This window comes from Sphaerodactylus townsendi, linkage group LG08 (genome assembly GCF_021028975.2).
Source record: "Sphaerodactylus townsendi isolate TG3544 linkage group LG08, MPM_Stown_v2.3, whole genome shotgun sequence".
NCBI classification, from domain to species: Eukaryota; Metazoa; Chordata; class Lepidosauria; order Squamata; family Sphaerodactylidae; genus Sphaerodactylus; species Sphaerodactylus townsendi.
The window spans coordinates 61,557,817-61,584,724 of NC_059432.1; the positions used below are offsets into that span (position 1 = coordinate 61,557,817).

Genomic DNA, 26,908 nt, shown 5'->3' on the forward strand with positions numbered 1-26,908 from the left:
TGGGGTTCTGGTAGCCCTATAATTAAGAAGCTAGGTCTAATGCAGCTTGTGAATATAAATAAGCATAAGCATAAGCATAAGCATAAGCATAAGCATAAGCATAAGCATTTTATTGTCATTGTGCACGCACAACGAAATTTACAGCAGCATTCCTCGATGCACACAATTTCAGACTCATACAATTTCAGACTCATGCAATTTCAGACTCATACATCATCATCCTCCACCCATCCCTACATAGCCCCAAATACATCAATATGAAGCAGCGGAGTTTAGCATAGCCACAGCTCTAGAGTAGAAGCTGTCTCTAAGCCTCTTTGTCCTAGTTCTGAGGGCCCTGTATCGCCCGCCAGATGGTAGCGGCTTAAAAAAGAGATGCCGGATGAGACGGGTCCCTTAGAATATTTTGGGCTTTTATTTAGACTTCGGCATTGCAGATTTCTTTTCCAAGGAGGGGAGAGGGCAAATGATAATCCTTTGTGCAGTATTGATCACCCTTTGAGCTTTCCATTCGCCACACTGTGCAACTGGAGAACCATACAGATGCAGTAGGTTAGACACTCTTATAGCACAAAGCGTAAAAGGACACCAGAAGTTTTTCCATCTATTAAGTTGCTTCCTTAAAGTCTCAGAAAGTGCTGTGTCTTTGCTGGCTTTCTTAACCAATCGCTGTGTCTGTACTCCCCAGGTCAAATCCTCTTTTAATCATAACGCCCAGGAATTTAAAACTAGCCACCCGGCCCACTCTTGACTCATTTATAGTCAAGGCTGAATTTCTGAGCTATTCTTCTATAGTCCACTCGTTCCCTTTGTCTTGTTAGTAACCAGGCTATTTTCCTGCAATCTACGCGAGCAGTCGGTCCACTTCATTCGAGCAGGCAGACTCATCCTCCAGATGAGCCCCACCACCGCTACAAATTTGATAATGGTGTTACTATGATACAGGAGTACAATCATATGTATAAAGGGTGAACAGTGTAAAGGGCTCAGCATTGCGCCCTGTATGCTTCCCATATTTAGAGTAAGAACTGAGGAAACCCGATTTCCAGTCTAACCCTCTGGGAACGCCCAGACAAGAAGTCCCTAATCCACAAACAGATTGAATGTGGAGAGTCCAAGATCCACAAGTTTCGTCACCAGTCTTTGTATGCAGATTTCAGCTAATGCGAACCAAAGTCCAAAGAGCATTCTCGCATACCCTTGCTGTTCCAGATGCCAAAGCTGTGTGGAAGCACGGCAATGGCGCCCTCCGTAGGATCTATTAGTCCGATATGCTTAACCGATGTTTATCAAATGTATCTGAAGGCAAGAACTAATATGCCTATGGACCAAGTTTTTTCAAAACACTTCATGATGATGGGGGTGAGTGCCACTGGTCTATAATCCTGAAGATTGTCAGCAGGAAATCTCTTTGGTAGTGGAACAATGGTGGAAGCTTTCAAACAAGATGGAATGGTGGGACTGGGATAAAGATCGCATTAAAGATCCCGCAGTAAAAACGTAATCTGCTCGACATCAACGACTTCCGACCAATATTAGCTGTTTGGCTTCATGGTTGGTACTTGCTGAATTCCCGCCAATACCTGCCTCTATGTTGTTATTATTAAAAATAATTTCAATTTCTCTTTATAACTCATCTTGCTTGTCAATGCCTTCTTTGAGACTGGCTCTCGCCGCGACTATACTTTTGCCTATCACCAGATCTGAAAGCAATATTCCTGTCATGCAAAAGTCGCTGAACCTCCTTGTCATCCAGGGTTATGGTTGAGTAACCGATGCTTTATACACAGTAAGAGTGTCTGTGCAGTGGGTGATATAACTCAGAACAGCAGTGGTATACTCCTCCAGATCTGGGTGGTAGAAAACATCCCAATTTGTTGTCTCAAAACAATCTTGAAGTAGTTTAGAGGCATCATCAGGCCAGGATTTTACAGTCTTTATTACAGGCAACACCCGCCTCCCAAGTGGAATATATGCTGGTGCCAGAAACAGTGATAAATGGTCTGACTGACCATAAATATTTGAAGAACAGCAATGTATAGCTGCAATCTACAGTACAAGCAAAGAAAACTGAAACAATTAATCTACATTACCCAGAAAAACACACCAGAAGGGTCCAGCTAAACTCTTGAGACAAATGTAAGCCCCAAAGAAGCTAATATCTATAGTCTTCAGCAGAGTCCACGGCTTGTCCCCTCCCTTGTGCACCAAGGATCCAATCTAAAAGCTTAGATCCTATCTAAAGGGTATATGGGGGAAGGGGGAAATTTCCACAGATTTCCCATCCTATAGCAGATTTCTGCCCCCCCCCCCCCCCCGGGGGGGTCCCCCATCACACAGGAACTGCATTTGGGGAAAGAGAACAGAGATTTGGGGAAATCATAGTCCATAGAATTAAACCAATTTGTCTATGTAAATTTTAGGGGGGATTCAAGCTTACACCTGTCATATAGGGTGACCAACTGGACTGGGAAATTCCTGTAGATTTGGGGGTGGGGGCTGAAGCTGGGGTTTGAGGAGGGGACAGACTTTAGCAGGGTATAATGCCATAGAGTCTACCCTCCAAAGCTGCCATTTTCTCCTGAGAAACTGATCTCTGTCACCTGGGGATCAGTTATAATTCCAGGAGATATTTACCCTAACTTTCAGTGAGGCCTCCTGGCCTCTATATTATGATGGGCAGCTATTGGTGCCCAACCTTACCAGACTCCTTCCACCACGTCAGAAATCTCTTATTATGAGTCCACGTTTCTTTTATTTCTCTACAGTATCAGGCATTTTGCTTTTTCTCTGCCTCTGTTCCTCAGCTGCAGAACTGATGCATCTCGTCTTAGAGAAACCTTTCCCCTTTTTGATTGATTTAAGCTATTCTGAAGCAACTGTATGTTAAATGGAGAACATCACTATGCACAGAGGTCAGCTTGGATCATAAGCCATTTCCTTCACGAGCATTTCCAGGAGAATGAAAGGGAAAGTTAACTAGTAGCTTCCACCCCATTTGTAATAGTAAGGGAGCTGAGAATTATAATGCCACTGATGATTCACAAAATCTAGTCCTTCTATTAATGACTCTCACATGTGATTCAACTGTACACCTACAGGTAAATTTCATTCTGCATCATACCAAAATAAACCACGTACATCCTTAGAAAAAAGCTATTCCTTTTCCATTCAGCCGCATTAACCACAAAGGCAGTATTAAAACAAAAAGTAACAGGAAGTGTTGCTTAGATATAAGAAAGGGCAGTAGCATCTCAGAGCTGATTCATGATTACTTGTACATTGCTGGAAGAGAGGACAGCACATTTCCAAGTGACTAGTAGCTGAACATGGCAAACCTCTGAAAAACATTATGTTTGTGATGTCAATAGGTGGCAAAAAAGCTGAGATGGCAGTTCCATCATTGCTACAAACTGCAATCTAACCAACTTACAAAAACACAAGAATGAAAAAGTCGGGGCTCTTGAATATTTAACTAATGAGCCACACTAATGTTTTTATTCAAAAACCAATTATTAGTTCGATTTCATATTGCTCGTTTTAATAATGGAGGGAAGAATTCTGTGGCATTTTCAGATGAATGCTAGGCCTATTTAATCACAAACACATTCTTTTAAATTCACTGAGGCTAACTCCCCAATAAATGTGTGTAGGATTGCTGCCTTTGTGTGGAAAATACCTTCTCAGAGTACAACTCCAGCGAGAGACAGTTAAACTAAAACTGATTGAAAAACTTGACTGAATTCATCTGGGACTTAATCAAGACCAAGGTTTTCCGACTCACTACAGGACTGAAATCATTCAGGAAAATCTGAAAGATGATGTTGTTGCCAGTTCCTGCTATTGTGAATACCTAAAGTTACAAAGAAAAGTCAGATTATATTTCTTGCATTTCATGAGCTTTTGGCTCAATTGCTTACATTTTAACTTTATACGCATTGTATGTGAGTCAGCAAGTGAGAGAAAACACTGAGGATACAATGCATGCAAGTCAAGCTACAATAACTCTGTGGGAGAACATTTTAATCATCCAGGACATTCCACTGCTGACAGTTGGGTTCTCCTACAGAGAAGCTTCATAAGGTTGATTGCAATTGTTAATTTATTGTTGTACATCAATCTGCAATTTATGAATGTAATGATAATAATAATGATCATGATATGAGCTTTTACTCATACTTTGGAAAATTTTGTCTTCAAGGTGCTACACTATACTTCAATGTCTCTATGAACATTTAAGGTATCATAACACTTTTTTCATTCTACTATTAAAAACTGGCAGTTTTCATTATAGTTTCTGAATAATTAGAGTGGTGATTTTTCTGAAATTTCCCTATTTTTTATGGTTTAGCATGATGAGGAAGTTTGTCCTCTAAAAATATATTGCAGCCTCATCTCTAGACAAGCAGATTATGTTCCCCTGGGTTTGTCTCACTCGGTGTGTGTTTCATTCCAATCGTTCTCTCTCTGGTATGTTTGGCTGTTCTATAACTTGATCCATCATGGCAGTTCTGTGGCTTGTTCCCATATCCCCTGTCCAAATCAGAGCAGATTCAACTAATAGAAACAGTCAGAAACAACAACTAGCATAAATCGTACTCTGCCCTTCTTCTCTAACTCCCTTTGTTTGGTTTCTATTTACTGCTTTTTTGTGCATTAGCCAAAATAAGTCTGGAGTCAAATGCTTAATTTTTTTCCTGTTCAGAATATCTCTGCCATCACACTGTCTGCAAAATCTCCCCTCTGGGTATTACTGAACTAAATGATTTCCAAGTATAACCAGCTGAATCAGAGTTAAGCAAAGTGAGGACTTGATCTCTGTGAGCAACATCTGTGTTTCAGAAAGGTTCCCTCCACTAGAGGCTGCTGAAATGAAACAAAACAAGGAGTCTGTTTACCTTAGGAGGGTTCTAAACCCTGAAAGCCAGGAGTCCTTGCTATGAATAACAGGTGACTGAAATGAGTGCGAAGTGCATTTGCAGGGAATGATCTTTTAAAATCCAATAAAATTCTGCAGAAGAATGTGGCTCAAGAGGACCAGTAAGCACCATCAGCAATGCAAGGACTGATCACAATAATGTCTAGAGATCAAGTGCCATGATTCTCTGTGGCCTCTTCCGCACATGCAGAATAATGCACGTTCAATCCATTTTCAATGCACTTTGAAACTGGATTTTACTGTGCAGAATAGCAAAATCCACTTTCAAACAATTGTGAAAGTGGATTGAAAGTGCATTATTTGGCATGTGCGGAAGAGGCCTAAGTCTGGGAGAAACACTTTAATCCATTAGTTTAGCTCAGTGGATTTTGTTATGGGGTAGTAGCTCATACTGGGCTGGATCCAGACTAAACTTGCAATTTGTACCAGATTCCCTTCACACTGCAGACCAATTTTTCAGCCCTCTGTATTATAACTTTCGACCATTAATGTTCTCTTACGTACATAATTCTAGAGTGGCAGCTGTATTAGTCTGATGCAGAAAAATAAACAGAAATCCAGTGAAACAGGCAGCATTTTTGCATTAAATTATCAAATTAGCCACAGATCTCTCTCATAGCATGTGATTTGCCTTCACCCATAAGGTAACATAGCCCCATGACTGATGGTGAACAGTGGGACCACCTACTGGAAGGGTTCCATGCCTGGAAGATATGTATGCTCAGTGGCATCATTCCCTCCTACAGAGAAATGGTGGGGACAGTCTTGTGACTGGTAACATTTTTGTCTCCATAAAATTAACCAACCCTTTCTGCCTATGTATTTGCCACACTTTAGGATACACATGAAGCAGGTTAGCATGCTAGGATAGCCATATAATGGTTAGAAGTTAACACTAGCACCAGGTTCAACTCACCACTTAGCCATGAAGGTGGATGATTTCTTGGTCAATGTAACTTACCTGACAGGGTGGTTGAGGGGACAAAATTGAAGTGAGGGTCATGTCCATTACCTTCTGCTCTTTGAAGGAAAGATGGGGCAGATAAAATGTAACAATAATGGGATTTCCACATTTTCTTATTTGGAAGGCCATTCTGAATAAATGAAAATAACTAGATTTATAGGGAATAGAATGTGTTTCATAGCTTTCCTAGTTCAAAGTGCTGGACAATGCATACTGGAAGGGGAGGAGGCTGAGCTATATTAGGAAGCATCCTTTGAAATCGGAGTGGTGTTAACAGGGCTGTGTTAGCAGCCCTGTTGGAATCCTGGATGTGCATTGCTGTGAATCTGAACAAATATCACTGCCTTTCATGTCCTTCTCTTAAATCCCAAGGATCTGTGCTGGACTCTTCAAAGCTACTCCCAGAGAATGCAGCTGTTCTCATTTAACTAGAAGAATGTTTTACTACTGAGGTCCGGCCTCTCACTTTATTAAAGTTTGCCAATCATCCAGGGGCACTGCCTTGTGCAGCTGCTTCTCTCTCCTACTACGACTTCTGCCATCCATTCGGATTCCACTTTTTCTCCCTCCACAGGAGTTGATTTGCTGCCCTATCACCACTGCACTTGAAGTCATTGATCATTCCATATATTGTGGATAAGTTTCATGACGATGGAAGGAATCTTCTTGTCTGAACCTATGGGAAGCATTTTGATGGTTTGACAGGTATGAAGTTGTATACTTCAGCACATCTTTTCCTTGTTCAAAATAGTTAGACCTCAGGTTTATTTCATTGTAGCCTAAGATGTCACAGTACTGATAACCTGAAAATGTAATATGCCCTATTCATGCAGAGCAGCAGCAGGACAGGAATGTTTAACCCCTTTCCCACTGTAGTTTTCTAAAGCAAAATCATCTTCCAAACTGTCTCCTTTCTAGAGCAAACAGTCACTTAGGGAGACTATGAGATCATTAGTACCCTCTCAGATATTTCCTGGCTATCACTGATTCCTGAGTTAAGTACACTCCCTCAGTAATCTTCCTGAAAACACATTTCTGGCCACCAGTGAAATGCAGTCCCTATGTGAAAACATTCTATGCCAAGATGGGCTACAAGCCATCAAGAGTGTCCACCATTCTTGATGATGCCCCCGCACAGCTGGCTGTTGAATTTGCTTTGCCCTCAACTACAATTATTTCCTACTTGGGAATATTCTGTGTCTTCAAGTTAACCACAGCTGTCACATGATCTCATGTATATATATTTATAGTACTTTTAGAACAACAGTGGGATTCCGGACAGTATAAATATAACATTGTTAGGTTGTTATAAAAAGATCCATTTTGGCATTTTGTGTTCCCATAGTGTGGGAGAAAACAAGTGTGGATCAAAACACCTGAAAACCAAAGCTCACTTACAAGTCACAGCTAAAACATCTCCAGTGCATTATCAGGGATCTACAATCTCTCTTGGAAGCAACTACTCACTAGCAACAACAGACTGCTGAATGAACATATAAATTCAGGGATTAGCTCCTATAATAAAGTGGAGGACCACTGTAAATCAGTATTCTGGGAAGGGCATTTTGACTAAGAAAATGGTTTAGAGAATGAGTTAAATGCCTCTTTCATTTCACAAATGTTTCAATGACATGTACATGGCTGCACTTCAGGAAAGAAAACTATTGGATAATCTATTGGAGATGTTCCAATAGTCTTGGTACAGAGTTATTTCTACACAAGGGCAGAAGAATGTCAAGGCTCAACAATATATGGAGGTAAAGACCTCTGATGGGATGCTTCAAATCAATATAAAGTACTTGCATTTTGTTTTATTGCTACGGGGCTAGGATCATCTTCTGGGAGAGGTGGGGTTAAGGCTGTCATAACTGAAATCAAGAACATTCTTGGGGATGAGGAGAGCTAACAACTATCTTTCCCCAAAGCTGCTTTACCAGTAAAATTCAAAGGACCACCTAACACATACCAATTGTAAAAATATAAAATCACTGAATATCCATTCATAGCTCTCCTACATCCTATGCAGTATGGTCCTAAGGCTCCTAATGTATAAATGGAACATTAAAAATCACTCCTGTGTACCTCCACCCCTCATTTCTTACCAGAGATATTCTTTTTCCTGAGAAAGGGCAAATGGAGCACTGACTGTAACCTGTCTGCTTTCTGCACTAGAAAAACAAGAATTGCCTTGCTGAATCACATTATGGGCCAATCTGATCCAGCGTTCGACTTTACACAGTAGACAGCTGGAGGCCCCAGGAAACCCTTAAGCAAGACAAGGGAATGATGGCACCCTGACTGGCTTATTCCAGCATTTGATTTACAGTGATGTACAGGCTCTGTACCAGCAGGATCCAATTAGGCATGGTAACTGGAGCAGAGGTGGAACGAGGGGAAACTGTGCCCGGGGTACAAACACGCCCTGCGTCCCTGCCGCACCGCAGCCCACCACACAATGCAACGCCCCCGCCATGCCCCATCACAGCCCAGCCCAGCCTCCGCCATGGCTTTGCCCGGAGCATCATGCCCTCCCATGGGTGCTACGCCACTGACTGGAGCTGTTGATACACTAACCTGCCATGCTTTCTTTAAATGATATCTAATCTTGTGATGCAGATTTAAATATCTAATCTTGTGATGCAGATTTTTTTGACATCCCATTTTAACTTCGGAACAGCCCAAGAGAGACACTGTAACCTCACCCAGTAAGGTTCATGGGCAAATATGAATTTGGACCTGAGTCTCTTCAGTCCTAGGATTAAATTCTATTTACACTGGCAAGTAACCACACTGGGTCTCTCACAATGACTCTGTATTTCTGTAGCCCATTGTGTATATGCTGCAGAAGCACTTTCTATCACCTTGTCAAGACACTGATGGAAACTTTTCATCATGCTTATTTTTTCCCCCTTGTAGGTGATACTATCTCTGCGTTTGTCAGACTGGCACAAACCTGCCAGAGCTTGAATGCTGGGTGTTTATTATTGTTTACCAAAGAAGCATTGAATTGAAATATTAAATTCTGGTCCTATCAGATTGTCAGTTTAGTATATCTGATGTGCAAAATTACAGTGAATATGTCATTCTCTCACTTTCTTTTTGCTATGACTTTGAAGGAAATCTTTGTAGCTCTAATGTTTGTAATGGTCCTTTTTAGCAGAACTCATAGCCTCTCAACTGCTTCCAGTCTCTCCAGTGCTGAAAAAGAAATAAAAGCGAGGCTATAAAAGCTATCCCCATTCCCAGCCATCCCTTAGACATTATATTTTATGAAACAAATCACACAGTAGCTCTTTGACAGAGCTTATTGAAAGCAGCACTTCAGTATTCTTTTAATGAATACTAATAGCCCCACATATAGAGAAGTTACTTGACCGACAGAGATAGTACTCTTCTGTAGTAGAAGCTACCATAATGAAAGAGTCCAATGGGGAAGCTAGCAGAACACCACGTGTGGTTTTATTTCATCAGATTAATGAGACAATACATAAGGGTTCATTTGCTGTGAAAGAGGCATAAATCAAGAACAAATCATTGACCCTCATGTCCTAAATTTGGGTTATAGAACAAGGCCAGGAACAGAAAGCCATTATACAACAGCAAACCTAGTACTGCCCTGCATGTATACTTGACAGGAGTATTCAACCAAAACTGACTAACCGGTATTGGTGATTTTTTCCTTTTTTGCACATAATGTGTTTCTGCATTTGCATATTACCTTGTGGTGAACATTTTTAAAGTCATGGGTGTACAGCTAGTGTCAAAAGGTCAATCACATGTTCATAAACTGCTCTGCAGAAATTATTGGTAAGAAGATAAACACACTGCCCATTATACAAAAACATTCTGATCTCTGCTTTGACTTTTAGATACTGACCTTTTCCTACACATGGAGTAATTTTTAAATAGATAAATGATAGAAAAGTTAAACCACAAAAGTCAATGAAAATGCTTTAATTAAATCATGGATTTCCATATTCTCGAGCCCTTCAGGGTGAGGCGGCCAATAAATCCTATTATTATTATTATTATTATTATTATTATTATTATTATTATTATTATTATTATTATTATAGCACTTGAAACATCTTCGAATTGACAAAATTAACATCTGTCAAATTCAGAAGGCAGCCCTGCTGGGATCCGCACAAAAACTACGCCGATACATTACAACTTCCTAAGCCTCTGGGTGAGGCTTGAATTGTAATGAAGGCCAACAACTAGCTAAAGATCTGGCAGCTGTGAAATCTACAATCATCATCATCATCATCATCATCATCATCATCTATTTAGATTGATATCATATGGAGTTTGGGTTGCTAGCTCTAAATTAGGAAATTCTTGAAGATTTGCAGGTGGAGCCTGGAGAGTTGGGGGACCTCGGTGAGGTATAATGCCATAGAGTCCTCCTCCAAAACAGGCATTTTTCCCCATGAACAAGGGTGGAGAGAGGGGGAACTGCAGCTGGGGCATGTACTCGCCCTGCGCCCCTGCTGCAGCACCACCCACCCCCGCCCTGGAACGCCCCAGCCACACACCCTCCACAGCGCCCAGGGCGTCATGACCCCCTCCTGCCCCATTGGCGCTACACCACTGCCCATGAGAATTGATTTCTGTCGCCTGGAGATCAATTGTATTTCCAGGAGGTCTTCCGGCACCACTCGGAGGTTGGCAAACCAATATGGAGGAAAAGGCAGAAACAGATTTGAGGCAACAAAAGTTTTCCTGATGTAAATGATGATGCAAGTCACTGCTGCAGTAGGAAACAGACCATATAAGTCTACCCTGACACAACTTTGTTACGTAAACGCTTTACTTCAGAGAGACCCCTTAAAAGCTTGTTACATAAGGGAAGAGTGTTACATAAGGGAAAAGTGATACAGTGAGATTTTAATGACAGTTCCATAATCAGGTAGAATGAATAATCTAATCCCATGAGTATTAAATTGATTCATTCATTTTTTACCCCAAATGCCCATTTGGCCCTTGGAACAGCAACTATTGCATAAAAGGCATTAACATTAACTTTAGTGACAGGTGTTGTCACTGCATTAGATGAAATTATGTCACCCAGTTGCAGGGACTAAAAGCAATTGGAAACAGCATCATTCATTTCCCATTAGAGATAAAACAGGTTGGCCTATTATGTTCAGGAAGATACCAGATACTAGGCAATGATTAAAATGCACAAAGACTAACAAGGCCACAAAGAAATATTTAAAGGCAAGGGATCCCAAAAGCACCAGAAAGTGTTTTGCTTGTCACCAGTTCATTGTTTATCACCTTCTGGTGGTATCTGCAAATCAGGAATGAGGAACGGAAAAGGGAGAACTTAATCCCACTGGATACAAAGAATAAACAGTATACAACCACAATCTAGCATGCAGCAGAGGAAACAGCTTCCCCCTAAAAGTACAAAGGCATTTTGAAGAGGCAGAGAACATGAAAAGCAAACTGAGAAAAACTGTACAGAATGTAGGGAATTATTAAACAGTAGTAGGTCCTGGAAGGAGTGGCACCTTCTAAGGAACAATCTCGTTACTTTGGTACAACCTGGTACAAAGACAGACTGCAAAACAGCAAGGGAAAAATACAAATGCCCATTGCAGAAGGCAGAGAAGGCGTTCTATACAAATTGCAACACTATTTGCTAAGCAGAGCCAGGCAGGAAAAGGAAAAGGAGATATGCCTCTTTTCATTCTAATGTGAGAATGGTAATTAATTGTACCAGCCTAGCTACTGAAGAGGCAGGATGCTGGATTCAAAGTTAGGCTCATACTCTTAGCCCACCATCAGCCCTTACAGATCAGGTCTCTCAAACCACTCCCACCACAGACTAAGACAATTTATAGCCAGCAATGCTTTGCTTTTTTGCAGCAAGTTGCAAAATTCTAAAAATAAGTGAAAGCAAATTAGCATAAGGTGGCACATTTTCCTGTAGTAATGTCCTTTTTGGAGAGATCTGTGACAGACAAAACCAAGTAAAAGAGGAGCGTATCTGAACGATAGAGGTCGTTTTCCCACTTACCATCTGCTGCGCGCTACTTTTGCCAAATAGCGTGGGGTCCCGCGGCACTCCCCACTACAGGGGCGGCGACAACGCAGCCGCCCCAACGCTGCCGCTCTCGCGCCCCCTCAGCGCACATCATTCCTGGCGCTCCTCAAAACGGCGCCTTTGGATGATCTGCTGCACGGGGGTCATGGGGAAGCCCGGGAGCGCGCCAGAAATGACGCACGCTGAGAGTAGCGCGCAGCAAAGGGTAGTTGATGGTAAGTGGGGAAATGACCAGAGAACAAATGGCACAGAATTTTGGTTAAAAAAAACAACAGTAAATCCTCAACCACTTGAAGCTAATTGTAGTATATTTGGCAGTAATATTTGGAGTCATTTCTGCGTTTTTGTTTCATTGCACTTGAGGAAGACCTACAGCTTAAAAAGCACTGGGTTAGGATATTCCTGGAGATTCAGGATGGAGCTTGGGGAATGTGGGTGTGGGGATGGAAGAGACTTCAGTGGTGTAAAAAGGTATATACACCCTGCAAAGCAGGCACTTTCTAGAGAGGAACCAACTTATGTAGTCTATAGATCAGGTGTATTTCTACAGGTTTCAACCCTAAAGTGACATACCTGCAAGAAATGGTGCCTAGGGGCAAGAACTGAAATTTTCCTGCCCCCTGCCAAAAAAATTGCAACCTCTCTTCAAAATTGAGACCACCTGGTGGGTGAGTGAATGGCGAGCAAGAGAGGTGGGTGGTCAAGCAAACGGGCAAGTAATCAGAGTAGGTGGGCAGAGCAGGTGGTCAGTGAGCGGCAAGTGGAGACTGGTGGACAGTGGTGCAGGAGAAGGCAGACAGACTTCAGCAGCAGAACTGGATGCGCACTTTTAAGCCCCCCCCCCCCCCGCTGCCTGCTAGGGCTTTTGCAGCCCAACACAGTTTCTCGCTCCTGGAGGAAGGTGAGGGGACCAGCCAAGTGTGTCCTCTGCATGACATTTTAAAGTGGCACCTGGGGCATGCACCCCCTCTGACCGACTCACTAAGTCACTAATTGCAACCCTAGCTACCATAGAACAAACAGGAGCTCTACCCTATGGAAACCAATACCTAGAGGCTGGGGTAGATTTCTAAGGATCAGGGGGGCAGGAACCAAAGTGAAGACAGGAAAACCCAGAGCCCTTCGGGGACCGGGCGGGATAGAAATTTAAAGTATAAATAAATAAATAAATAAATAAATAAAACATTCATTGTCATGATTTGTGGCTATCCAGCATTGCTGGGCAAAATGTTTATAAAACCCACCTGGCTAAAAAGGAGGCATCCTGGCCCAAGCAATGAAAATCTCATAGGTATGATTTTAAGCTGGCATTTGGGCTCCTATTCCCTGCAAGCTGTACTTTTTAATGTTTACATTTTATTATTGACAAGAAAACACAGACTAGGAGTTACAAAAAATACAGGGATGGATACCTTCCAGGGTACCGGAGCCTTGCTTGGAGAAAAATATCTGGAGGATTAGACTTCAGGGGTTGGAGGACAGCCTTCTTGGACTTTTGAACTGTATTTCCTGCTTTAGAGCATTTTAACCTGCCATTTGTGGAGTCATATTGAAGGTTTGTTTGCACATTAATCAAGCAGATGTGTGTTTAAGACAGCCATGTAAGCATGTCTACTCAGAATCCAACTCAGGTCTATTCAATTAGGTTTACTCAAAAGATAAATAAATAGTGTATTTAGGATTGCACTGTAAAAAACATGCTTCCCAATAGTTAAGAGTACAAACTCATTATCAAAAATCAACAAAAGAGGAAACTGAGATGAACACATCAAATTAAAACAAATTAAACCATCGGTTTCCTTACAAAGTGAGACTGTCCTAGCAAATGTATCAAAGCACTTCTGTGGCCACGGCATCTGTTATTTTCATCAAATTATGTTCCTAGTGCATGAAAAAGAAAGAAAAAAGGAATGAGCCAGCAATTTGCTATTGGGTGACTTCAGTGGTGGGATCCAAAAATTTTAGTAACAGGTTCCCATGGTGGTGGGATTCAAACAGTGGAGTAGCGCCAGTGGGGCTGGGCGGGGCACGATGGGGACGTAGCTGGGCATTCCGGGGGCGGGGCATTAATAATGTCTCTATTACTGTAAAAACTCTTACTGTAAAAAAAAGTTCCTAATTTCCAGCTGGTATCTTTCTGTCCATAATTTAAACTCATTATAGCAAGTCCTATTGTCTACTGCCAACAGAAGCAACTACTTCTCCTCTAATTGACTGCCTGTCAAATACTTAATACTTTCAAATACTTAATTTTGTTTCTAGAAATCAAAAGAAGGATACTTTCCTTAAACAAGGAACTTCACCATATTACTAAAACATGTTTTTAAAACAGCCCAACAGGGAGAATTATCTCGTTTTCTACCTTCGCTAACCAGCCACATAGGAAACAACAGGACTTTATGATTTTTTGACCTAATGGAATTTCTAATGGAAAAGCAGACCCAATTAGGAACCCCCTCTCGGCACGCACAAATAATTAGTAACCCACTCTTGGGAACTGGTGAGAACCTGCTGGATCCCACCTCTGGGTGACTTATACTTGCTATCATGACTCCATCCTGAATGTTTGAACCATGTACTGGCTACTAATGACCAAGTTTTGTACAATAATTTATCAAATAAAACCATCTTGAAATACCTCCTTTCATTGCAAGCTTAATTTTAAGTAGTGGAAGCCAAACATAAATGGAAGATATGCATATTTCAAAATAAATCCTCAACAATTAATATAATACTTGAAAGCTCTTTTTAAAAATAACAGTTAAACAGAAGCTACAATTTCATATTATGATTATTTTCCCCTCAGCCACTAATTATAATTTGCTAATTCCAGAATAGAGTATTTGCTCACAAACATGCTAGTTTGTTTACAACATTTACAGGATGCCTTTCCAATTCAAAACTGAGTGTTCAAGATGGCAAGCAATGAAAGTCTAAAAAACCATCAAGTTCAAAAAACAATAAAAACAAATATGAAATAAAATACTTTTCATCTGGGACACAACCCCCCCCCCCAAGTAAATCCCAACAAATACTTCAGAAAATGAAAATGAAAAGTTTTCAACTAATGGCAAAACCTGCATAATGAGCGTGCTAGCTGTATCTCCTGAGGCCAGAACAGGAGCCACAACAAAGAAAGCCCTGCTATTCACCTCCTCAGTTCTCACTAAAATACAAAGAAAAAAATGCAGCTCAAGCCGTCTTCAGATGACATTAACAAATAGGAAATATATGTGGGTAAAGGTGCTCCACCAATCTTTCAGGGAATCAAAGTTAGAAATCAACATCTTGGATCCAGTCTCGCTGCAAACACCTAATTGGTGCAATTGCACTAGAATGGGGTAGAGTTGCCAACCCCCCAGTGTGGCCTGGAAATCACCCAGAATTACAACTGGTCTCTAAACCACAGAGATCGGTTCCCCTGGGGGAAATGACTGCTTTGGAGGGTGGACTCCATGACTTTATACCCCACTGAAGACTCTTCCTTCCCCAAACCCCTTCCTCCCAACTCTCCACCTCCAAATCTCCAGGAATGTTCCAGCCCAGAGTTGGCAGTAGGGGTAATCCAATAGCTAACAACATGAGGGAAATCTTGGGTGACAGCTGAAGACTGCAAAATTGAAGCAAGACTAAGGGGGTGGGCACAGATAGGACACCCAAAAAAAGAAGAAAATTGTGCACACAGCAGAAGAACTGACAGACTGAAAAGAACATTTTGTGACACAGACTACTGTACATTTAATGATGGCTAAATGATACTGATATCTGCTAAAGATTGCCTCTTCAACTCTGCAGAAAAGGGCTGTTGGCATTGCATTACAAGGAAAGCCTATTTCTGTTTCTTGATATAAGCCTGTATTAAGCCAATAATGGATAAAGGAGCAATCTATTCAGGCAAGTGAGTAGATGCCTCACTACAAGTGGATTTAACTCAGGCTGAAATGTAGTTTTAACCATATGATATTAGCGCTGGGCTGCTAGGCCAACGTGGCTCCAGAAATTTGTACAACAGCTTTAATTTGGAGTGCACTCCGGATTAACTTAATTTTTTAGACATGTTTCCTGATTATCTGTTGCCAAATCATGACCTCTGTAGCTATAAAAAGATGATGTCCGTGAGTCTGGATGTTGTCACATTTTGCTTCCATGTTTATTACCATCACTCATCAACCAGATAGGAAGTGTTGCCAAGGAGACTATTTTGCATCCCACATGGTGTTGCTAAAGTAACATGACTAAATTAAGCACAGAACTCTCAGCCTTTATGTACCACATAAAGGAACAGGAAAATGAAACTACCATGGCACTGACCCCCACAGTATTTGTCTACCCAGCTTGAAAACCACTTCATAAAAGTCACTGTGGTTTTTCCCTACGTGAATCTCTTCAAGTGACTGGTTTAACTAGAAAAGAAACAATGAGAGGTTTCCTCACACCAAAATCAATTTCAAGCAGGACATTTCAAATGCATGCCTTTTAAGAACTGCACCAGATGTTGCCTCTCATGGAATAATTCATAATTCTATAATAGACAACTTTTTTTCATTCTTTACACAGTTACCAGCTGTTGGCTTTTACAATAAAAATGGATGGCCATGGTTCAGTGGTTGGCCATGGTTCAGACCACCTGTTTTGCAGGCAGCAGATTCCAGGTTCAATCTTCAGCATCTCCAGTTGAAAAAAGATGAGGAAGGAGGTGATATGAGACCTCTACCTGAGACCCTGGAGAGCTGCTGACAAGCAGTACTGACCTTAATAGACCAATGGTCTTACCCAGAATGAGGCAACTTCATGTGTTTAGCATACTGAGGATGCCTGTTTTTCCATCCTGGCTGGGCCCTGATTCCATCTTGGGCCCTGCCTTCCTCCTCCCTCTCTGGCCTTTAGATCGGGCGCCTGTTTTTAACAACTTCCGTTGTTTTAATTTGTATTTATTTAAAGTAATTGCTGCTATCAGGTTTTAATGGGGTTAAGCTATATTTTTGTATTTATTTGCTGTCACTGAGAACAGCACTGTGAGCCGCCTCGTGCCCTTCGGGGGTGAGGCGGCCTATAAATCTAACAAATAAATAAATAAATACACCATCAAGGATGATCACTGCCATTCAGAGTAGTAGCTAATGAGGAGCTTGGTTGACAGAATGTAATGGATACTGTTTTGTGCTTAGGCAGAATCCTAAACAATATGCACTATCACACAGTATTGGCTTGCAAGGAGTCTTTATTCCTCTTGCAGCATAACTAGTCATTACATTTGGCAAAGACTGGAAAAAAAATTACATTTGTAATGTCCTGGGATCCAAAGACAGAGCTTGCCCATCCTGATGACTGTTACCCTGGAGCTCAGATCACCTGTCTAGATCCCTTCAAGCAACACATATCTCTAACAAACAAAGCCTAATATGCCACAAGGGTCAAGGACTATTAGTGTGGGTTTCCGTATTACTTTGTCTTAGGCTTTAACACATGCTTTTAACACATTTTAATTTTACTAAGGCAACTCATGCAAGGAAGCCTAATCTTTGGCACTCACCAATAAAACTGGCCAAAATCAAAATTGCATACAAAGGCATCTTTCAGATCAGCACCACTAGCTTGAATATACTTTGTGTTGATCAGTTATATGTTACTGACTGTGACTTGCTGATTCAGACCTTACGGTTGCAAAATGCCTAAATTCCATCTGAAGCTATTTGGATTTAATTCCTTGTAGATTCAAGACCTAACTTTGCTGCATCTGAAGATTCAGGGTCTAAAAGCTCCAAATAGCTTTGATGAAGATTATGTAAGATATTGCTGGATACATGAGGAATAAAATTTCAAATTCTTTTTATGGCAGTATGGAAGGCAAAAATTCGACAGGTGAAGCATTTCCTAAGTTGGAGATGCAGCAATGTGAAGAGCTGCTGATTCCCCCTGCCTCTTTAATTCTGCAGTTAAAGAAGATCTGAAATGGATGTCCTGTGATCTTCTTAGATACAAAAATGACCTTCCTCTAAATTAGCTTACGTATCCTATATATCTCAACAGTATTTGTACATAAGTCTTTAATGGATTCTCTCAAAGGATAGGAAAAGGAAAACAGTGTTTTATCTGTAGTCTTCAGATACTCCCTTTAACTTCCCAGGGGAAATAAGATTAAAAAATGGGTATCCTCCCAGAAATGTTGATGATGTCACCCCAACTTCCCCACAAAATAAGTTCATTATCTCTGCTTTCCACTGAATCACATTTCTTCCCATTACTTAAATCTCATTTTAATTGCTTGTGTTCTCCAAATATCAGGAGTTGAAAATTTAAGCAATTTCATTCACTATAGATTTCGCTGTCTAAATGATGCTTTTTAGTCAGGATTTCCCGAAAGTATTAATAGGCCTCTAGAAAATGAGTTCCTTCCAAGGACTTGTCTTTTGCTTATCCACAAATTAGCGTGGAGTAGAATGGCTATAATATCCAGAGTATACAATTGCAACTACATTGTTCAGTAATTCAAGGCTTATGTGTCTGTGTGTGCACACACAAGACCACTTCACACATCACATAACTGCACATGTGTTTACCAAAATTTGCACCCATGGTAGAAACCATATCCTATTTTGGCTTCTTAAAACAAGGTCATCACAATTACCTATGTGTGCTTTTAAAACACCACAATTAACTATGTGCAGTTGTAAGACACACTTAGGACATTTTTATATTTATGTATTAAAAAATTACTAGTACCCACTGAAAAAGCCATCAAGTCTGAAATGTCAGATTCAGTCCATGCTGACTGGCAGATTCTAGTTCTTCTTACAAAAATTATTCTGCCTGTATTCAACTATCGAGGGCATCCTGTTGGCTATTTGGCACCATTAAGCACTGCACTCAGGGGAGGGGTGGAGTTGTTCTTGACTGATTTGCACCAATGATTTCTGCTTTATTGCTATGAAGCTTCATCTTAACTGTGTCATAAATCTTCCCTTTATAGATATTTCAGATTCTACACCTGAATGCTGCCTATATAAGAATTACAAAGGAGACCCACTAGTAGTGGCCCCCTGGCAGGGGCGAGCTAAAGAAAGCAAGAGTTGGAAATATAGCTGCAAGCTAAACTGAACAATTTTCTTTTCATAATCCTCTGTTATATTCCAGGTTGGAAGATCAGATAGTAAGGCTATTTTTATCTTTCAAGACTGGTTGGCTAATGTACCATTAAACCACAAAAGACATGAAATGTTCCTACTGTGACAAGAACCTTTTCATATCAAAACATTTCCCCTTTATGTACATGTTTATCAGTGATCTATATAGTATTTGTAGTTCTACACTCAGAAATACTTGTCCTGGCTGCAGTTTGGCAGCTCTCCTATTTGTTTTCTTCACTGGCACAATTCTATAGAGTTTTGCTTGGATGGCTACTTGGAAAACATTCCTGCTGCGTTGTTCAGAGTGATTCCTGAGTCCATGTCTTTTAAAAATGTTGTTTCAGATTGTACTATAGATTCAAGGAATACACTAAGCAAACAGATGTGCACTTGGGTAACAGGTTATGGAACAAAACAGTGGAACAGGTTATGGAACCCAGTAAATGAGAATTAACTTGGTGAGGAATGGACTAATTGTCTCAGTTCCAGCCATACTGCATCTTCCCCTTTTCTATGACTTTCTGGGAAGTCCAGAGAAAACTGCTTGTACATTTTCCCTCATTTAAAACTGTGTACAAATGCTTCTCTGTGTACAAATGCTGTGTACAAAGGAATTCAGGAAAGGTACATGGAATATTTCTGTGAATATACCACCCCCACATGCTCCCCATAGCTGAAACACAACAGATGAGAACAGCAGAGATAATGGAGACTAACATTGCCTGGAATATTCAAGTTGTAATGCCACTGGATTGTCTTGTTCCACACAATTCTTTCTTCTACAAAACCAGGAGAGAAGAAGCAGAAAAGCTGAGCTGGGAGAGGACACTTTGAGTAGCTTTGGTGGCAAACTTGGCTTTGCTTCTGTATAGTGCGTAAGAAGCCCATGATAGACAGCCTCTTGATTAGTAATGCTATACACTCTAAATACTGGAAATGAAACATAAAATGTCTGGTTCATCTATTCAACACTAACACAGCACTTCCTGTGATTGCACCTCAGCTTCTTAATCCAGGGAAGCATTTGTATGCAGATATTCAGAAAAAGGATGACTGCTTCTTTAAAAAGTTGCCCCCATCAACTTGACCTTAGTCACTCACACTGCAGAAAACAGCTTACCCTGATTTATACCTGTACATGGCAAACCTGGGAATGGAAGCAATGCGTGGGTCACAATGAGCCTGGCTGAAGAATGGCATGTGCGGCTTTCTTTCAGAGAAATCAAATTAAACATTTTGCACAGAAGGAGAATCAAAGCATATTTTCAAAGCATATCTGAAATATGAAATAGTAGCAGCAGCTGCTCAAATAGTTATCAGAAACATAATTCAATGCGAAATTAAGCAGACATTATTTAAGATTTGAACTAATCCTTACTTGAGAGGGTTGGAATCTGAAGGGAAAATAGTTTAAATCGTGCTTCTTTGGTGGCTGGGTTTAGCTGTCAGAAGCCTACATCCAGCTAGTTAAGACCCTCATACTAATCTCTACATTTAAAAAACAGTGTCAACGAGCAACCAAGCATAAAACACAAAGTACATCTCCAGTTGGGCAGCCTTGCAAGGGAAATCATCAGAGCTTTTATGCCCAGAATAAAAGCTGATCAACAAAGTTTGGAAAGTGTGTGTGTTAACCTATGGAAAGGCAATGTAAATTAAGAATAATATGACATATTTACTTGAGAGAGGCAAGAGCTACAAGCAGCAAAATGCAGAAGGGTGTCCAGAGGGGAAAAAATGGTACCCTATTAAGATTGGGTGCATCTCTCTCAACATCTGGATTTGAAACTGGAGGAAGAATTCCCAAATGCCAGCTCTGCATCAAGTCTCTTTTTCAGAGCAGTTTCTAATAAAAGGGGGAGCAAGCTGTCTCTCATCCTTATTCTGGTAGGCAATCATGGCATGTTTGTACGCATTAAGAAAAAAAAACAGGAGTTACTGATGAATAAACCCTTTGTCTCAGGGAATTACTCAGGAGTAGAGCTGCTTTCATGAATACAATGCAAGAAGTTTCAAATTTATGTAAAGGACTTGTTAGAAGACTTCTCAGCAAGTGATATTTTAGCGCCCTAAAAAATTCTGTCCCTCTAGCCACCATTCATTTCCCCAGCTCTCCCCTCCTTTCCTGCCCTTTCCTTGCCCAGACTTCACCAACATCCAGACACTGCTATAAAATATGAAAATATATCTACATTTATGCTAACCCATTAATGTGTATAATCTACTTGCAGAGCTCAGAATTAATGTTTTGTGGCATTAATTTTTTTAATCTAGGGTATTTGCTGTCTTACTCTAATCTTCTGTGAGCTTAAAAATTGTCACAAATTTCAAGTAATAACTTATGTGAGTAGTCTAGGACCGATATTTAAAATTCAAGTTTCCTCAGTCTGTGCAAAGCTGGAGCAATCACAAAGCTAGCTGAGATTCATATCCCAATTCCTCCCAGGAGAATAAATTTTCTAGCATTTTTGCTCTTTCCACTTAAATACTGACTTATCAATGTAACCTTTTCTACACTTAGGCCGTTTCTGCACAGGCATTTAATGGCGGCCTGGAGACGGCAAAAACGGCTGCCCGGCTGTTGCCAGGACCGTCCGTGCGGACGGTCCCAGCGTCATCGGGTCGGCGCAAAATGCGCCGACCTAGCCGTTTCCGCCTCCGTGCGGAAAAGGCCATAGTTAGTTTAATAACAGAATCAATCCATTACTCAATAACCTCTGTCCAGATCATCCAGAACCTGTTCTGGGTGCTTTTAGGGGGGGGGAAACACATACACAAAGAAAGTAAAGACTAGTAAATAAAAGAAGTATAATTAAAGAGCTGATATTTTAGAGGGCCTATAGAATTTGCCAGCCTGAGAAAAAGAAATAAGTCTCTTCTCAGGGAAGGTCGTATCAACTTGAGGAAGATTTTTTTCCCAAATGTGTGTTATGTGTGTTGTGTGTGCGTGTGTTATAATGGTGGTGCTAACAACACAAGTAGAATGACTGAATGGGAAAACAAACTGTAGCCTGAAGGTTGAAATAATATTCTGAGAGGTGGAAGGGAGTGAAACCAGCAAGAGAAAAGGCAAATCCTAAAAGAACATATGATACATTTTTACTTGGTGAGTGATATTGGTCCCTTCTGCACATGCAGAATAAGGCACTTTCAATCCACTTTCAATGCACTTTGCAGCTGGATGTTACTGTGCAGAATAGCAAAATCCACTTGCAACCGATGGTGAAAGTGGATTAAAAATGCATTATTCTGCATGTGCAGAAGGGGCCATTGACTAACAGTGGAAATGTGAAAATGGAAATGTGAAAATGCAAATCCAAGCAGAAAAACAGAAAAGGGGAACTTGGAATTGGTAGGGCCTGATTCCAGTACCCCAACTCTTCTTCTTAACCAGCTAGGGTTAAAGATATGTAGAGAAAAATACTTGCATGTGAAGCCACTTGAGGTTGTACGTACCACAGCTGCAATAGTCAGAATGCCATCATTGACCAGACTTTTGCCATGTGGTGACTAAACCTGTGGATAAGTATGAGGCAAGAGATTCTGCTTCCATATTCTCCATATATCACAGAGAAATTAAAGGGTTTCATTTTGTGCTGGGTGAAAGAGACAAACCTGAGTCCTCCAGCATGTTCAGAGGACTAATGAGAAGGATTCTGTCCACATCCACCTCATTTCAGGACATATTGGGAAACACTGAAAACATGGGGATCTCTTTTGCCACATCCAGGTGCCTCCAAATTACAGTAGGGCCCAGAGGGAGAGCGCAGTAGCCAGAATGGATGGGCAGAAACAAGAAGGTAGGTTCACTTATGGAAGGAGATTCACTGAAGTCAAGTTGCCTGAGACTCCTTCCCCCCTCAACCCCCCCAAAAACTTCGGAGATAGTGCTGGGAATTCTCACCACTTTTGAATATCTCCCAGTCTGTCATGAAGTGAGACAATGATTCCCTCACTAGTAAGAATAGTCAATCAATATTACAGAACATTTTGCATATTATACCTAGAAGTCACATCTCACTGAGTCCCAAACAGGTGCATATCTTTTTTGGGCTCATTGAGATGTGTCTTCTAGGAACAAATGCCTAGGATCAGGCTAAAGGAAAGCACAACCTAAATGTCTATTAGCTAATCACCACCACACATGATTAAGTATTGCCTTGCATTTTCGAAGGACTCCTCTTCACATAATAAAAATATGGAAAATACAGTATTTGTGTGATCATAAGCTAATTCACGTTGTCATGAGCCTCTTTTTGCATTTAGTCTTCTCAAGTGGATCAAGAAAAAAAGCTGAAAGCAGTATATTCATATCTGTCAGCAGCCTGCAATTATCACAAGACTTAGTTTAGGAGCTAAAACTACCAAACCATAGCCACACAGCCTGGAAAACCCACATCAGTCAGTTAATTCTGGCCTTGAAAGCCTTCCACAATACATTATCGTCTTTCTCCGAACTGGACACTTCACAAACATCCCTACAGAGATCCAACCTTTTTTGCAGCATGGAGCTATCAATTCGCTGTGACAGCTTCAAGGGCAGCCATGTTCCAGAATTAGAGAGTAAGGACTAAGAACACCATTATAGCTTTGGGACGGGGAAAGAGATGGAGAACATGATTTGCTGCAAGGTTCAACAATTAGATTCATGATTACATTTGAAAATAAAGCAGAGTGCTTTCAGGGCATTGGGGGGATACTTGTTTTATAGCTCCTCACAATTATATACAGCTGGGCACTCCATGAGGTATGTGATGATCACATAGATCTTATTTCTGCGATCTCTAAATAGATACAAACACAGACATACATTTGGGAGGGGGTAATAAATGGAAGGTGATTATTCTCAGCAGTGAAGCTGGGAGGGTGATCGATTCTCAGGGATATCAGGTTCCACCTGACCTCTGGTGGGGGTTGGGGGTAGGATTACATCCAGATTTGGTGATAATGAAGCTTGTGGAGCACAGGAACCTCAATGGGGTACAATGCCATAGACCCCACCCTCCAAAGAATCCATTTTATCCACAGGAACTCATCTCTGTAGTCTGAAGATCAACAGTAATTCCAGTGATCCCCAGGTTCCACCTGGAGGCTGGCATGCCTATTCTCAGTGAACAGTTCCTTGTCAGATATGAATTCCCTGGAGCGATCTTCCTCTTAGCTTAATCTTCTTCACACTGTTATTATATGAATAAAATGAGGAGGAAAACACTGAGCTACTTGTAGAAAGGGCAGGATAAAATGTCATACACGAACAGGATGTGTGCCCTTAGAAAGCGCTATATAATGTCCTCTATTAATGAACATAATACATGATTTAGTCTTCATGGACAATTCCCCCAAATTCTCCAAAGGATACTTTTCAGGCCAACTTTGACTGGCTTGTTTTAGTGTGCCCGAATTGTTAATGAACCATCTTGTATTAACCGATTCAGAGTCTGATTGAGCAACCTTTTTCTTCACATTCTCAAAGATTAGAAGTGATTGGAGTTCTGCCATCTTGAGTTCACCTTTTTAATGTAAACCATATGAAAAACCAGCACAGATATACTTGCCCACTGTGGTTCTGCTGGCTCAGTTTCCCTCCTTCTTTCACACACATGTCACCCATTGAACACAATCCCTGCCATACCGTTAGAGAAACACAGTGGTTATATAACTGCAAGTCTTTCAGACTTTGAGGGGTAGACCATTAGAGGAAACTTAGTTAGAACAGACTGTAAATTGAGACCATGTGTCCTTCTCTGCCATCCCATGCCTGAGGGACAAAATGAACGGTTTAACATTGTTCAATTGCAATATTGAAATGAGCAAATAACTTTTCTCTTTATTTTTTCCCACAAACTTTTTAACATGTCTACAGTTCATAAGATATTAGCTTATTGTCTAACAAATGACTGGATATTCTTATTTTCTTTTGACTTAATTGAGATTAATTGCCTCAAAAAGACAATAACAATTATTAAATAAAGCTGTTCACTGGACAAATTCAAAAATCAGAACACCTTCCACTTAAGAACAATTATGAAAGCTGTACATTAATGTTTTCACCTCAGAAGAACACCTGACATTTTCAAATAATCTCCCACAATATTCTAACATCTTGTTGATGTCAGGTAGCCCCATCCCTAATGGAAGGAGTGTGTGACAGCACCAATACAGCGCCACCCTGCTGCTCCCAAAGAGGCTTCCCAACGGTATGAGGAGGCTCACAAAATGCCCTACCGCTAAAAAGCCCCAATGGACAGCAACGAACTTATACCAGCCAAAAAGCTGGCTTGTCAGATTGCAGCCTGCTGGTGCAATGATAGCAAAAGTTGGGAGGGAGCTGCTCCCCCGTCCCCACCCCCAGCCCGCCCCTGCTATACTGGTGGTGGCAGAGGCACAGGGATGCTGCAGCAGCATCATGCACCACATTTCACCACTGGGTGAGGGCAACCGCATGGCAGCAATTTTGCCCCTCCACCGGGGAAAATGCCCTGAAGACGGCAAATCCATAGCTGCTTCCATGAGTGGATTTAGTCACCCTTCCCCTTTCGATGGGGCTCTAAGATGCTATTAGATTTGAATCTAGTTGTTCTCCTATACTGTGATGATCTTGTGGCTTGTTATTTAATGGAAATCACAATTTAAAGAGACAGATTTGTTTCTTCTCCTGACAATGTGCAAAAAGTGCTGTAGCTTTTTTCAATCAGCCTTTTTTCATCCAATTTCTTTGAAAAGTTGGATGCTTTTATGCCGCACTAAGGTGGGGGTTGCAGAAAGTATTAAAGAATTTGTTCTTCTTCACTAAGGAGCTTCTTAACCCCAAATTTCATATTAATAAGTCAAATCACAAGATTTTAGAATCTTGTTACGCTTACAATGGTAGAATTATTGAAAGTGGTCACATCTGAATTATGGAATGGCGGTTTCGACTCTGTAAGAACACACACACACACACACACACACACACACACACACACACACACACACACACAAGAAAGCATACAACTCAAAAAGCTAATGCTTCAGAAGCACCCAAAGTGCCATCACTGTCTCCTCAAGTCTCAAAATGAACAAGCAACTTATGAAAAATGAAATATTCAGTATCACCAAGTACTGTAAATTGCATTACCCCACTTCCCATGAATAAATAAAATTCTACTGATGGTATTTATATCTAGTAAGGCTAGCTAAAATGTATATAAAGATAGCTGATATATGTTGGAGATGTAAGGAAGAAAAGGGGTCATTTAAACATATGTAGTAGGGAGTTAAGAAGGTTAATAGATTTTGGTTGATAAGCTGATGAAAAAGATATTGGGATATGATTTTATCCCAATAAAGAGAGGGGGAGGGGAGCGAGGGGGAGGGGTGGCATGCAAGGGGAGGGAGGGAGGGAGGGGGTGGCATGCAAGGGAGGGGAGGGAGGGGGAGCGGCCCGGCATCTGGTCATGGCCCACCCACCCCAGCGGAGGGAGGAAGGGAGGAAGGGAGGAGAGGGGTGCCATGCAAGGGAAGAGGAGGAAGGGAGGGGTGGCATGCAAGGGAAGGGAGGGGAATGTTTCTGTCAAATATACTTCAATTACAAAGTTGTAAAAGGAATGAAAAACTGTTATTATGTATGATTTCAGTAGTTAGGATTTTAATAGCAAAAAACTGGAAAACTATAGAAGTTCCTTCAACAGAAGACTGGCTGAGTAAATTGACAGAATATACTGCACTGGACAAAGTCTCTATGTTAATGAAATGTAAGAACGGGGGGGGGGGGATTTTGAAGATTGGGACATGCTGATAAACTACTTTAATAACAGAGGTGAATTTCAATACCTGTCAGCGAA

General features: G+C 41.0%; 1 protein-coding gene across 2 annotated transcripts in view; it reads right to left on the reverse strand.

Moving 5' to 3' along the window:
- Positions 1 to 26,908, reverse strand: part of NEURL1 (neuralized E3 ubiquitin protein ligase 1) — a 166,617-nt gene that overhangs the window by 132,726 nt on the left and 6,983 nt on the right. Inside the window, exon 1 of one of the 2 annotated variants that reach the window (XM_048505268.1) lies at positions 5,901 to 6,046. The exons of the other annotated variant lie outside the window; for it this stretch is intronic. Within the exon in view, the coding sequence (XP_048361225.1) occupies positions 5,901 to 6,012 (112 nt within the window). The 5' untranslated portion in view covers positions 6,013 to 6,046. Of the gene's footprint in view, positions 1 to 5,900; positions 6,047 to 26,908 lie in introns of those variants that run through there. 2 annotated transcript variants of the gene reach the window in all.